Raw genomic sequence first — 15,434 nt, forward strand, 5'->3', positions numbered from 1 at the left:
TAAAAAAAAAACAAAAAAACCTGTACAATCTAGGTTTTAGTGAATTAAATGTAAAAGACAAACATTCCATGAGATCTTCTCATCCTACCCCCACTCAGAAATCTGCCCAGGTCTACAGTCACAGAGGAGACAAGGCAGTTTCTCTTTGTTTCTCTAGAAAATCCACACTCTCAAAAATTAGCAAATCTTTATTTGAAAATTTGGGGAAAGTTAAATTCATTCTTTTTAAATTTTTATTATCATTATTTTAAGGCAGGGTCTTACTGTGTAGCTCTTGCAAACCTCAAACTTGGAATTCCTCTACCTCAGCCTCCTAAGAGATGGAATTACAGACATGTGCCCCCATATACTCCTGGAAGCTAAAGTATGTTCTTTCCAGTAGAAAATCATCATTATTTTAAATATTTTCAGTGGGAAACTCTTTATTTCCCCCTTCTTAGCTAACAAAAACCATGGTTTAATCCCCCAAATGAGGGAAGGTTATTTCAATAAATAAAAGCTATTTGCTGGTTGTTTAACCATGTAAACATACTGTATTTAATAATCAAGTAGAAAGTATGGAATATTATTTTTATACTAACCTAAAGCCCAAGGCAAATTAGCAGCAGATTCAAAAACGAATTTGTGCCTACAGATATCAGTTCAAACACTCTTTCTCTTACCCCATGGCTGTGTCCCTCACGGTAATAAAGATTATTATATTACACCATGTATCCTCTATCCTCACTCCCTGGAAATAAACCACAAATGTCTTTTTCAAGACTCTCAGACGTTTATTTTCTTAAACTGTGATGTTCAGATCCTGATCACTGTCAGGTTTTCTTTTTTAAAAAAATTTATTTATTTATTAAAGATTTCTGTCTCTTCACTGCCACCGCCTCCCATTTCCCTCCTCCTCCCCCAATTAAGTCCCCCCCAGCCTGAAAAGCAATCAGGGTTCCCTGTCCTGTGGGAAGTCCAAGGAACCCCACCTCCATCCAGGTCTAGCAAGGTTTTCTTGTAACTCATGGGATGATAGAAAATCAGAGAGCAGGCCCCTCTTTGCTGTATTACCCCTGACTCCCAGACTGCTTTCACTTAACACTACAGAGCAGTAACAAAACAGAATCTGCTGAGAACAATCAGAACATCTAGCTGTTCTATAAAACAACTCCCTTACTACCATTTGAAAGGGAAGAGACTTGGTCACACGAGAAACTCTGGATGCAGCTTTGAGATTCAGTCAACCCAAGAAGAGGGAAACTGAGTCAATCATTTCATTTTTAGTCTTATTGTATTTTAAATTTTCCTTATTTTTTAGTTTTAAAAAATCCTCTGGAAGCTCACATTTCTTGTCTTTGTTTAAGTTGTTGTTGTTTGTTTTTTTCTCTTCTGTGTTCATGTCTTATTTTCTTAGTTTCTTGTGTCCTGGGGATGGGAAGAGAGCCGGGCTGGAGTGGCCAGTCCCTCCACACCCGTCACAGACCTGTCAAGCCCAAATTGAGGCTACAACATTACTAGCTTCCTACATCCAGTCAGCTGAATTTCTACTCCTGAGGAGCCGACAAAGAACTAGCCTCTGAGAAACATGACTGCTCATCACACACCATGGAACACCCCAGCCTCTGAGAAACACCATCCAAAACCAAGGACCACATCCTCAAACTGCATATTCACACACCATGGGAAACCCCATCTCTCCTTCTTTCCTCTGAGTATTTAGCTAATACAGCAGTACACCTGAACTCTGAATGACATGATGCCTTCCTAATTTAAAAGGTAAACACGCAGTTGAGAAGGAAGGAACAAGGGCAAGAGAATGGTTTTAAAGGACAAAATTGTCCTTTGATTATTTTGTGTGAGTATCGTGGTTTCAAAAGTTTTGAACTAACCTGCAATCGATTGTGTGACCTACAGAAGATACTAAAGCATAAAGCCACTAAACATGTTGAATGGCATAAATAAGTTTCTACTGTAAAGACCGCACTTTGTTTAAAGAACTCAAGAGATCTGTGTCATAGCAGAAATTATGGCTCACACACACTGACATTTATATATATGTGCCACTTTCATGATTTAATTTAGAGTCAGGAAAGAGGCAGCCAAATATAGATGAGAAGAAAAAAAACCCTAATGAGAAAAATAACTTTGGCAAAACCACCAAATGAATGAGGCCACCATAATAGATTTATTTAAATAAATCACCCTTTATCAGTGCTAGTGAAAACTGCAGCATTCCCTTATCCTTTGAGGTAGACAACTACAGGATGATATATATTAGAAAATAACAAACACGGCCATACTTGTTCCAAAACAAATATTCAAAGTCCAATGAAGCTGCCCAGTGATAGTCACCAAAATAATCTTCTCTGGGTTGTTTGCTTTGAGTCATTTTTTATAAGTAGCAGCCAGCCATTCATCTTTGGGCACTGTGGGGATGACTTTGCCACAAAAGCCACTTATATTTTTAGAAGCCAAAGTCTTGACAAATCAATTCCTAAGAACATAATTTGTTACAAATTGAAGAAAGCCTGAAAACACAGACCTTGGTTAAAAGGCTTCCGTATCTTCTTGTAGCTTTTCCAAGTTTAAGTATGTGGGAAGAATACCCATAAATTTAAGTCAAAACTGAAACACTTAGAATATTCCAATTTAAAATACATTAAAATGTGGCCTCTGAAAGGAAATGAAAATGGCTTTTTAAGCATATGAAAAGTTGTTCATCATCACTCACAAGAGCAATGTGAGTTAAAAATGAGATACTATTTCCACCCACCGTGGCTGGGTAATAAATCACAGTGTGGAGAAAGGAGTACTCTCAGAGGCCGTTAGTGCAAGCACTAGGCAGCAGAGCCTCTTTAACAAGATATCTGTAAATGTCCATCAAAATTTAAATTCCACTTTGTGCCTTGAATCTTCAACGGTATTCCCTGGAATTTATCCTACTGGCATAGAAATTTAATTTCCTTTGTCAGCAAGAACTGGAGTATCTGCTTCAGTATTATTGGAGACTGCAAGCAAGCTCATTGTGTATCATTTTATATGAGTGTTTGCATTTTTTATTCAAGAAATTATAACAGAATAGCAGAAGGGACGTGGTCTTTATAGTTGAGAAGTCAAAAGTGTCCCTAACACCCTACGAAGAAAATACTGCATGGCATTGCCTAGGTTACTTCCAGATCTTACATTACCACATTCAAATGGTGTGGCACCACTGAGGGGTTAAAGTTCCTTACCATAGATCCCTCTGGTGCTTTAACAAGCAAAATTCTTTGCTGGTCGTCCACTTCATAACAACCAGCATTTCAGAAAAGTGCCAACTTACTTCTTCACACAACCAGATCCTAGAGAAACGGAACTGTCGCTCTGAGAACCAGGACTGCAATTGCTGCAGGATTAATACAGACTGGAAGCAAGCGCCCCGTGCCTTGAGCAGTCATTGCCAAACGGATGCCTGAGATGTCCTATTGAAGCAGGTGGTGTCTGAAGAGAATTGGATTTCTGCCTATAGAAAACCTGGCTGTAACAACTGCTGTGGTTAGTTTTAATTTTTCAAACTTCAAAATCAATTGCTTGCCAGTGATCCGCAAAGAGCCTGAACAACATGGTTAGACTTTGCCCCGTTGAGTTAGAGGAATGGGGGGTGAGAGGGAAGGAGACTAACACCCCACCGCCAGCCTCTAGAGAATGACATAACACTTGATGTCCAGCCAAAGCATGGAACAGCTATGGAATACTTAACTCTAGAACAGAATGCAACCACCTTGCTGCATGTAACACATGTGAATGTCCCTATATGGACATAGTTTTCACAAGCCTTTAATTTGTGAAAATCTTAGAGTTGAGAATGGTTAAGAATCACTAATTTTTCTAATGAAGAATCAAATCTTTTAAAACTGATATTCTAAATAGACCTGAAATTAAATTTTAGGCAAACAAAACACAAAAGGGCAGAGCATAAATTCCTTGAGAAAAAGAATAACACAGACCAAGCATTTCACACAGCATAGGTCCATCAATCCTCCACTGTTTCCTCCAATGCTAACCACATCCTCCTGTCAGTACCAAGGTGCTTACAAAAATAACAAACTTTTCCCACTAAATACTTAAGTGTTTAGTATAAAAGTAACATGAAGCTTCTTATCCTCTAAGAATAGACCCAAAGAAAAAGAACCAAAACCCTAGGGTCTTCAGGGCAGCTCAACATGTCTCCACATCCCCGATGACAAAAACAGCATCCCATCCATTTCACAAGAGAAGAACTGAGATTCCAGGACAAGCGGTCTAGACGACAGCAGGATTGACACTCCGACCTGAGTTCATGACCTGCCTGAGTACAAACCTGCAGCACCTTCTCTTCAGAAACACAGACACAAGTTAGACCCGCAGTCTCAGTTGTATGACACACAACAGTAACAGATGCCTGCACTTGTAAATGCAGAGGGGAAACCGACTTCAGCATTTAAAAGAAGAAAAGGGAAGGGGAAATCATCTCTCGCTGACACAAATCTTTTAATCCCAGCATTCTGAGCAACACAATTCCAGGACTGATTCAAAGGTGATCACCAGTTTGTTTTTACAGGAAGTAACCAAAATACTTCATGGAACAGGGAGGTATTGCTCCTTGGGGGTGGGGGTGGAGAGTCCTGATCCTTTTGCTTGAAATTCAAAGCTTTATTGTTTACTGCTCCCTTCTCTGCTAATCAAAAATTAAGGCCTCAAAATAAAAAAGTTTGCTCCCATAATACATAGTAATTTTCTCTCTTAATATACTCATGAATATAAATAAAAATAGATACATATTAGTGAATATAAATGGCCTTTGAAAGATGCTCTTATATTGTTCCTTTCCATCTAAGCCCTACTCTCTGATGCTTGAACTCATGGCTTGGCAGGACTAGGTAGAGACTAAAGTATACCCACTGTTCCCAGAAAGTTCTACTGTGTTATCTCATTTTTAGAGGAAATTATAATCTGGGATCTAGTTTTAAAAGACCATCTGTATTTCAATAATCTCAGAAAATGTTACCTAAATCCAAGTGCACCTGGACCAGAAACTTTTATTCTTTTAATAAAAAGATATTTTTAATATTAAGGGGTGATTCACTAGAGTAACACAAGATATTTTTCTCTCCAGGAAAATGTACATAAAGATTTCTTTGAGACAGTTTGGAAAATAGTTATGATGTTAAAAAAGAAAGAAAGAAATCTAGTAAGAGGGAAATTTGACATATAACTGTTGGTTTGAAGATTACTATGTAGAAAAAAAATCTGCAAGTTTTCAAGATTCTTCTGGCAAAAGTTCTTTGGAATCATTTTCTTCTAAGGGCTGAAAAACATTTTTTAAGAGGCTTTCCAACTCTAAAAGTAACCTTTCTGATCTCAAGAAAAGCCAAGTTCAACTTTTAATAGCACTGTGTACTTTCGGCATTGAAGAAAAAAGGGAAAGAGAAACAGCCAACAATGACTACTGCCCATCTTCTTAAACTGTGGGTGGCAAAAGCATAGCGGGTCATGTAACTGAATGTCCTGGCCATGGAAATCTGGCAACAGTAAAAAGCTTTCAGGGCTGTAGTGATGGTACCACTGGTATTGCTGAGCTAGTACAAATATCTGTTCAGACCCCCAGTATCCACAAAAAAAGGTCAAGCATAGTGGTGCTTATCTATAACCCCAGTGCTAGGGTACTAAAGCAAGAGGATTCCCAGGGCTTGCTGCCAAGTAATCGAACAAAATCAGTGAGCTCAGGTTTGTTCAGAGAACCTGTCTCACAAGAAAGGTAGAGGGATTGGAGAGATGGCTCAGTGGTTAAAAGCACATATTGTTTTTAAGGAGGAACTGCATTTGATTCCTAGCACCCACATAGCAGTTCACAACCACCCATAATTCCCATTCCAGGAGATCCGATGTCTTCTTCTGATCTCTGGATACCAGGCATATACACAATACACAGGTATACGTGTGAGGAAATCACTCATACAACATATAATAAGTACTCTTACATTTTAAAAGGTCGGGTAGAGAAATGAGGAAGATGCCTGCCTGGCATTAACCTCCAGCCTTCATACACATGCACATATAGCTGCATGCAGTTTCTGGTGTGCAATGAACAAAAATTACTACAAAACCAAATGCATAGTCAATCTACAGTAATTCTGGCAGCACATGCCTGTGTTACAGCGCAAAGCTTCCTTGCAGTCCTGAACACAGAACATGAGCACTTAACATTGTGGGTCCGTTACACCACACAACACCAATGCTTAATGTGGCTTCACTGGACACACCAAATTTTTCTGTTGCTATTGAAACATAACAGTATTTTTCTGATCATACCTCAGCATATTAAGTATCAAATTAATATATCTAATATATTTGAGTTGTATTGTGTTGTGGTGAAATTGTTGCCATTTGAGTTTCTAGCTTGAGTTTCATTTTCAAAAATAATCTAATGGACCTGGATTTGAGATTAAAGCAGAATTCAAATGATTTCTGCCATGATATATTATTTATATAAATCAGTATTCTCAATATTCATTACTATAAAATCAAAAGACTGGTGAACTCTGGAAAAAATGTTTAAGATGCTCTAAGTCCTTTAATGCAAACCATTTGGCCAAGATTCAATTCTTCATGTAAAAATAATGAAATACCTTCACCTCAATATGCAAATTTTATTTATGCCTTAATAAGTGGCAAAATTATATGCATTCTGAATCCATGTTTTAAAATATACTTCTCTACGATTTATTATCAGTAATTTTCATTTACTCATCTATTTTATATATCTACATTCCAAGAACAACTAAAAATCTCTCAGGTGATGGGCTCATCAGGGCTCAGAGAGACTGAACTGACAACCAGGGAGGCTGCCTGGGACTGGCCTAGACATTCTGCATATGTGTGACAGTTATGTAGCCTGGTCCTCTCATGGGACTCCTAACAGTGGGAACAGGGGCTATGTCCGACTCTTTTACTGGCTTTTGAGACCCTTCTCCTACTGGCTCTTCTTGCCCAAACTTAATACATGGGTAGAGTTTAGTCTCCCTGTGACTTAATATGCCATGTTTTATTGATACCCATAGGAGACACGGCTTGTCCTCAGCAGAAATGAAGGAGTGGATTGGAGGGTGGGAACAAAGTGGGGATGGAAGGAAGGACTGGGGGGAGAAGAAACAGTGGCCAGAATGTAAAATAAAAACCATTTATTAAAAAATTTCTCAGGTGAAAAGGGCCATCAAATAGATGAAGTTTAAGAAAGCCGTAAAGGCCCACTCATGCCTGAAGCTCTTCATAGTGATTACGTTAGTACACATGAGGAAGGTCTCGTTTCTTTCACACACACATCTGCCACATATATTAATGCAGTATTTAGGAATAAAGGACATAGCACCTTCCCTGTCTTCCATCCCCCAAAATATAGCCATTAGAAAGGAAAAAAAAACCTGTCTGGACAGAAAAATTTCAATGAAAGCAAATGTCTAAAAAAAAAATAATCTGTAGCTTTTAGATTGTACTAACACTAAGACAACAGTAAATTTTGCAATGTCAATTAAAATATTCTTAGCCAAAAAATGTGTATTGGTCCACAAGTGCTTTGAACATTTTCATAGAAGACAATTTAATCTCCGCATATAAGATGACTCTATAGATACTATGATTTCAAATGAAATTGTAGCTTTTCCTTTGTAATGAAACTCACTGGAGCAAGTCCCTTAAATACATTAGTAAGCATGCCAAAGGATCTCTACAAGGAATATTCCACACTGCAAACATTTTAAACTTGTCAAGACACATTTGAAGTTTAATAGGAAAATATCCACAGGTTTAAAGGTTACTTGGAGAAACACAAAGAAGGAAGTTAGAAGTCACGGAGGTCACTGGGAAAAAAGACCAGTATAACAAATAACCAAAATAAATACTGTACCAGGATGTGGCACTGCCTTATCTCTAACCCCTAACCTTTCCACATTCTGGGATTACAGGCCTATTATAAAATAGTCTACATCATAGTTACCTTTCCCTATAACCATTATCATTAACCTGGTGACTTCAAGTCCCATAATCCACAAATTCAATTACTTATCCAACAACATATCCAAAAAGCCTAAGGCACCACCTTCATAAAAATAAAACTACTGAGGGTACCAGGAATTATAACAGACTATGTTACTGCTGAGGGCAGGTAGATAGATAGCTTCTACAGTTCACTCTTGTTAATGATTAAAACAATTAAAAAGGGTCATTTAAAAAAAGCAACTTCCTTAATAAATGTATATTAATTCCCCATTTTTACATTTGATCTTATCCAAAATGTTGAGAAGCAATAAAGTCCCAAATTTTAACATGTTAAAAAAAAGCCCGTTCTGTCAGGAACACACATTTCCTTGTTTCTGAAGCTGCTTTCCAATACCTATTTAACCCATCACCTACAAAACTTACTAGTATAGTTAAGAACTAAACACGGTAAAAACACTTCATAGCTTCAAATGCATTTTTAGCAGTTCAGTCAAAAGGACAAAAACCTAGTGAAACAGGGCTGGAAAAGAAATGAGTCCACATAATTGAAAATGGCCACACAATTGTGTAGCTAGGCAACTTCTCGTGGAAGGGTTCAAAGTTTTGCTAAAGTTTACAGAGTAATTGTCTATGACCCATTAAGGGGAAGAGCATGTTATCAAAGAATCCACTGTGCCCTACACAACCCTAAGGCAGAGTTTACAGTGATGTGAATCTTCAGAAGCAACGAGTTTATAAATGCTAAAGAAAATGTTACATTCATGGCTACAAAACTACACAGAACCCTTCCAGACAAACTAAATGCAGAGGACCCGAGAGTGACAAACAAATTTCAAGCCTACGTGAGTCTGAGCTGTGCACACAGGCTGACTGAGAAAGTTCATCTGAAGAAGGGGTCGATGGCCTGGGTGACACTAATTTTACAGCAGATTTTAGTCAATTCATCATCTTTATCTGTGCCACTGAACTGGCTAAAAACAAATATCTTAAATGCTTATGCCAGCAATACCAATTGCAAGGACAAAAATATCCCACCTGTTACCTACATCTAAAAGAAATTTCTTCTACTTACAGCTCAAAAATCAAAAATAGATATTCAAATAACTCAAACATGTTATATGAATGAAATATGTTTCCATTCATTACGATAAAGAAAATTTGGATAGCAACTCCATTTTATGTAATTTTTCACATACAACATTTCCAAAAAACTTTCTATAAACTGACATAGCCAAGTGCAGGTTCCAGTCTTTATCTGTGTGCAGTTTGTTGCTTGTTTTGGGCTTTGTTACATAGATATTTCTCCCATATTCAAACACACCTCCCAGTGGGAGGAAGCAGAGTCACAAGACTCAGGAAGAGCAAGACTCACAAGCCCATCCGTAAGATTTTATAAGTAGTTGGCAAGCAATTGCTTATGGAGAGGAGACTCTTGAAGAGCTGACCTCGGCTTGACTAGGGAGCTCTACAGATGTGGATTTCATGAGTTACTGCTTTTGTTTAGCTGGGATTTTTGATAACTTTGAATTAACCAGGCTCATAAAAGTAACTCCAGCCACTCATTGATTCTCTGAATTCTCTTGGGCAGAATAATTTCTCTGGCCTGTTTTCAGCACCTTCTCAAGGATGAAGATGTTTGTTCACATAAACCTAGAAGAAGTAACACACGCACTTTGTCAAAACCACTTGACCTATTGAGATGTTAAGGTTGTTCTAACCAGTGATCTCATTTCAGATTTGCACCTGCCTAAGAGTTTGCCTTCCTCTATATTCAAAACCATGAGTCCACAGTTAAATCATTATTGTGCTTTGTACTCTTTGGGCTTTTCCAGAATGTCAACGCACATACTAGCAATCAGTATTTTTTAATAGGAAAGATTTATAAATAAATAAATAAATAAATAAATAAATAAATAAATAAATAAATAAATAAATAAATGCAGATTGCCACTTACCCCTCCTGCCTTCAGCAACTTTCTTCTAAAGTCCTCTGTGGGGTTATTGAAAGTAAGTTTCTCACAGCGGAGGTGATTCACTGGTGGGTGGCCTTCAAGATGCAGGAATAAGTCATAATCAAAGCGGACTTTCTTAGGTTCTTCCTGGAGGTGAAGGAAATTAAGAGGCAAAAGTAGAAAATTTAAAAGCAAGATTTAATCACATATGGAACAGAAAAGTCCTAGACACTTAACAGTTGGGTCAAAGTAGTTCTTAAAAGGATTCTTCTGGGATTACATAGGAAGCAACCTACAAATATGTGAACAATTCATTTGTGTTAGGAGAAACTCACCATTTCCCCTTGGTTTCTCAAGTAGACCACACAACGAACACAGCCACCCAATGGAAACCTAGGTTATTCCTTCTACCTTCAGCACCTAAGTCAAGACTCCCATCCTACTGCCATGCTGACTACTGCCCAAACTATCACATATCCTATTTCTGCTAGGCCTTCCGATGATGCATTCTTCTCGGTCCTTCTGTTAGTCAGCCTTCAAAACAATCTATAGAAATCAGTTGTCTACTTAACGTTTGTTCCTTGGTTAAAATGTCATCAGTTTCCAATGGATATCAGCTTAAAAATCTAATGAGAAATATATGCTACAGAAGAGCCTTCGTAATTTGGCTCTGGGATTCTGGTCTCAATATACCTCCTTTACCCAACTGATGGCCAGCTCTCCCTCAGCTGCCATGCCTACGCTTTATATCTTCACAAAGGTAGTGGTGATTGCTTATCAACAATAAAGCTCATAAAACTCATCCTCCGTTCTTTCCTTTGTCTTCATCTCAGTCAAATTTTCTTCCAGATCTACCTAGTCTTCCTCTCTGGACACTGGAACTACTTACTTCAGCTTAGACCATAGCAACTTCTCCTGCAGTCCTCTGCTTCCAAGCTTGTCTCAGTCTGCACTCTAAAATGACAAGTGACTGGCTTTTTTCTAATTAAAAAAAATCTGATTACCATTCTATTACTTTTTTTAAAAAAGTCTTTAAAGGCGCATCACTTTCAATGATACAATCTCATTTCTTGCAACAACTAGCATAGTCTTTTAGCACCTTTTCTGTATTTTATTTGCTTTCTGACAATATTCTCTCCCTCTTCCACACTTCTGAAGGTCTTAAAGTTCCCACACGCTTTTTGTTCTTAATGACTTTGGTTTTATTACAGAACACTCCCATACCTAACACTGCCGCTATATTTCCCTATATGGCTAAGTATGTTAGACTATACTGACGGATGGAGATCTAGCAAAGTATAAGCTCCTCTGTAGAGACATCCTAGCCCACCCAATGCAACCTGAATTAGACATCTCTCATATACCCCTCCTCCACTAGCCTAATTATCACACTCTGAATTATAATAATTTTGTCTCATCTCACCTCAAAATTAAGAAGTCAGGCAGTAGTCAACCTTGAAATTGGAAATATAATTGACAAAGACATTCTTATCAATTTGGTAACATCTAGCAATAATAAATGTTCATCATATTTGACTCCAGTACTAAGAATCTCTTGAATAGAAATATTCAAATATGAGTGCAAGTATTTATGGTGCAATGATTACAATAGAAAAACTCAAGAATGAGCTACATTTTGCCATAGACTATAATTCAGATATCTTATGGATTTATTTATTTTACTTCATGCATATGTGTAGGTATCTAAGTGAATCTATGTATACCCACAAAGGTCAGAAGAGAAAATAAGATCCCCTTGAACTGGAGTTAAGGAGTTGTGAACCTCCTGATTTTGGTAAGGGAAAGCAAACTGAGGTCCACTACAGAAGTGGTACATGCTCTTAACCACTGAGCCATTTCTCCAGCCTCTTCATTTAGATATTTTAAATTATTACTTGGAGATATATATGTAAGTAAATTAAAGGAAATACACAGAAAAATATTAAAGTATGACAGGCTCCATGCTGACATGTTTTAACATGCAGCAGACACATGGAAAGAAACTTGAAAACAGTTATGCCAAGTACTCAACAATCACTAGGTGGAGTTAAGTAATTTAGTAATTTTATTCCACACTCTCTTCATAAAAACATTCACTCCTGTGTACTTTTAAAGAAAAATACACTGACAAATAGAACTAATCACCACTAAAGACTGAAGGAATGAGGCAGTAATAGTAACCTCAAGAGCCCTCGGAAGGTTTAAACAAAACAAAAAGCCATTACTTTTCAGAAAAACCTAAGGATACGGACTAGGGAAGTGCTTCCGAATGAGGGTGCGATTTTCTCTTAAAGGTGTTTTCTGTTTTTGCTTTTTGTTTTGTTGTTTTGTTTTGTGTTTTTGTCTTGCTTATTTGTTTTAATTTATTGAGGGGGAAATGCCCGTAACGTTGTGTTCTGGTCAACTGGAAATCTCTGCTTAGAACACAGACATCAATATGATGTTAAGCTTTGCTCCTCAGAAAAGATTACTCCTCAAAGTTCAAAGAAAAGGAGCTAGAGATGTGGCTCAGCAGCTTACAAAGCCCCAGGTTTGATTCCCAGCTGTGAATGGTGGCTCTTTTGACCTCTGAGGGGACCAAGCACACACATGACAAACAAATACACGTGCAAGCACTCAAACACAAAATAAGTCTAGATAAGAAAAGTGTGTATTTGTTCAAAATATAAGACCAATGTGTTTCCTGGAGTGGCAATCTGCTTTGGTGACATCAGATTTCCCCTCACCCTACACGGGCTCCAGTCCCTGTCATTTCCTCACACACTGTCTCTGAGAACAGACTGAGAGAGAGAAGCAAGGAGTCTTCTCAAACTAAAGCACCAGGATTGAACTTGGTTCGATGTGAATGCTGTTTTAGCTTCTGAAACCAGAATGATTTTCATAGACAGGCTGGCTTTATTGTACTCAAATACAAAACGACACTCAGAGACCCAAGAGAACAACCTAGACTCTGCTAGCCCTCTTGACTCTGATGTCTCCAATGAATGAGCAGAACTAAAGACACACTCATCAGAGCAAGCCCGAGACTGGGAGGACGGAACCATTACTACAGTGCACACACACAATTCAAGACCACAAATACTTATAATAAGGACAATAATAAACACTCAAAATGAAATGAAAATTCTGCAGAAACGACCTACAGTTACTAGACAGTTTACACATTAGTCAGCTCAGTCAGAAGAAAACCAGAGTGCAAGGACACTACACAAAATGAAATGAGGCAGTCTCAGAAGACAAGCACTGTATGACTCATTTACAAAAGGCATTTAAAGTAGTTACGCCGTCAGAGTCATAAAATAAAAGACTAGAATAATAGCTGCCAGAGTCTGAGATGAGGGGGTGATATCAACATCAGCACTGCATTTCAGGATACAGAACAAACAAGTTCCAGGGGTCCGCTACAGTCCTGCATCAATCAGAAGCAGCACCGCAGTTCACATGCCAGAGCTTTTAAGAAGGTGTGGTGGCACATGCTTTTTCAACCCCGACCCAAGCTGTCCTGGCACTCACTATGTAGACCAGGCTGGCCTCAAACTCATAAAGCTCTGCCTGCCACTGCCTCCCACGTCCAAGCTGAAGGCAGTGCAATATCAGATTCACCTGAGTGACAGAGAGCCTGCCCACAGTCACAGTCCCTCTCAAGGAAATCAGAGCTTCACTCTTTGAGAGAAATGCTTTGGGGGTGAAGGCCTAGACTCCTCCAGCAGTATAACCCAACCACTGGATAAAATTAGAACACTAGTTAAGAGGGTATGACAGGATACATGAAGCCCGACATCATCTTCATTAATTAAATATGGACAGCAATAAAAGGCAGTGGTTATGAAGGGAGGAAAGGCTCCGAATTCCTTCCCATAAACACAATTATTTCAAAACCCATTGTAAAGTAAGAAAAGGCATTTCTCCAAAGAATATAAATAAATGGACAATAAGCATATGAAGAGATGTTCAACATCATAAGTCTTCAAAGAAATGCAAATCAAAACCACAAGGAAGAGCGGTTTCCCAACTACCAGGATAATTATAGTCAAAAAGAAAACCATGAACATAAAAACCATTAGAAAAATTCAAACTTTTTTATACTGCTAAAGGGAATATAAGATGCACCAAATGGCATGGGGACTCTGAAAACAATTAGTGGCTGCCCCAAAAGGTAAACATAAGTACGTACATACAATAGGACTATATGATCCCAGGGGGATTTCAAAACATAGGTTGACATGAAAACCAATAAATGACTATTCAGAGTGAGATCACTCCTAAGAGGCACAAAGTGAAGTCAAGTCAAATACCCATCAACATACAAATGAAAATCAAAATGTGAATTATTTGGATGAACAGAATAGTATTCAGGTATAAGAAAGAATAGGTATTAAGACATCTCATAATAAGGATGATTTCCACTTCTCAAAAGTTCTTATAAACCTAGGAAAACACTAAGCCTCTGCTCAAAGTCAAAGTAAGAATTCAAACAAGTTAAGTACAGAAAAATGTTCTTGTCAAGCACGTCTTTGTCTCTGTGTCTCTCTGTCTCTGTCCCCCACCCCCGTGTGAATATGTGTGTGGACACCGTAATTAATAGGAGTTGAAGACGTGTAAAAGATGACATGGCAGAAGTGTGGTGAATAGACACAGTGAGAAAAAAATATGAAAAATAAACCACACCCAGTCACTAACACATTCTTATTTTATGAGATGAGATTAGTGTAGCTTTATAGTCACAAGGAAATCTTTGATGAATTGAAAGGCTGAGCCTTGTAGACATGGAAAAGCCACTGTTGGCATGGAAAGTATTGAGTGTTAAAGAGTGGCCTGTCACTGCTTTGACCCTATGCACCGAAGCCATTCAGCATAGAAGATCCTAGGCTGCACTCTGGGGACGCTGCTTGTGTAAATCTGGCAGACTGGGAAAACGTCTTTCTCATCTGCTCTTAGGAGCTGCTGCTGCTGTCCGCAGGACCAGGCTTAATGGAATATTGACTTGAAGAGCGGAATTCTGTTTTCTCAGTTGCTTTTTCATTCGTTCTGAAAGTGAACTGTCTCACTGTAGGGAACATTTAGAAACTACGATACCTTTGAATGAAAAGCAAGGAACAGCATTATTTAAAATGCTGCAAGCATCCAAAGCCACAGAGAAACCCTGTCTCGAAAAAACAAAAAAAAAAAAAAAAAAAGCTGCAAGCACTATTGCAGGCCTGACATGAGGCTGAATGCTTTCCTGGGAGGTAACCAAAACCACTGATCCATGACTACCTGGCATAAGCGGCAAGCGGTAGCTCTGGCAGGCGGGCATGGGATCTTAGTGGTAGGTGTACTGGCTTCACCACTCACGCACAGCCCACTGCAGCTTATGCTGCTGGTTCGGCTCCTTCTTGTCTCCAAAGGTATAGCACAAAGAAAAAAGACAATCATCTATCATGTTTATAAACCAAACCCAGAAAACCAATGCTACAAAAAGCCCAGCGCTGAATAAATGTTTACTTA

At 38.4% G+C, this 15,434-nt stretch overlaps 1 protein-coding gene across 1 annotated transcript in view; it reads right to left on the reverse strand.

The window, feature by feature from the left end:
* The window catches only part of Mllt3 (MLLT3, super elongation complex subunit), a 272,382-nt gene that overhangs the window by 93,732 nt on the left and 163,216 nt on the right, over positions 1 to 15,434 (reverse strand). The window contains exon 4 of the mRNA XM_005352707.3: positions 9,951 to 10,094. Within this exon, the coding sequence (XP_005352764.1) occupies positions 9,951 to 10,094 (144 nt within the window). The remainder of the gene's footprint in view (positions 1 to 9,950; positions 10,095 to 15,434) is intronic.

This window comes from Microtus ochrogaster, chromosome 10 (assembly GCF_000317375.1).
Source record: "Microtus ochrogaster isolate Prairie Vole_2 chromosome 10, MicOch1.0, whole genome shotgun sequence".
Classification (NCBI taxonomy): Eukaryota; Metazoa; Chordata; class Mammalia; order Rodentia; family Cricetidae; genus Microtus; species Microtus ochrogaster.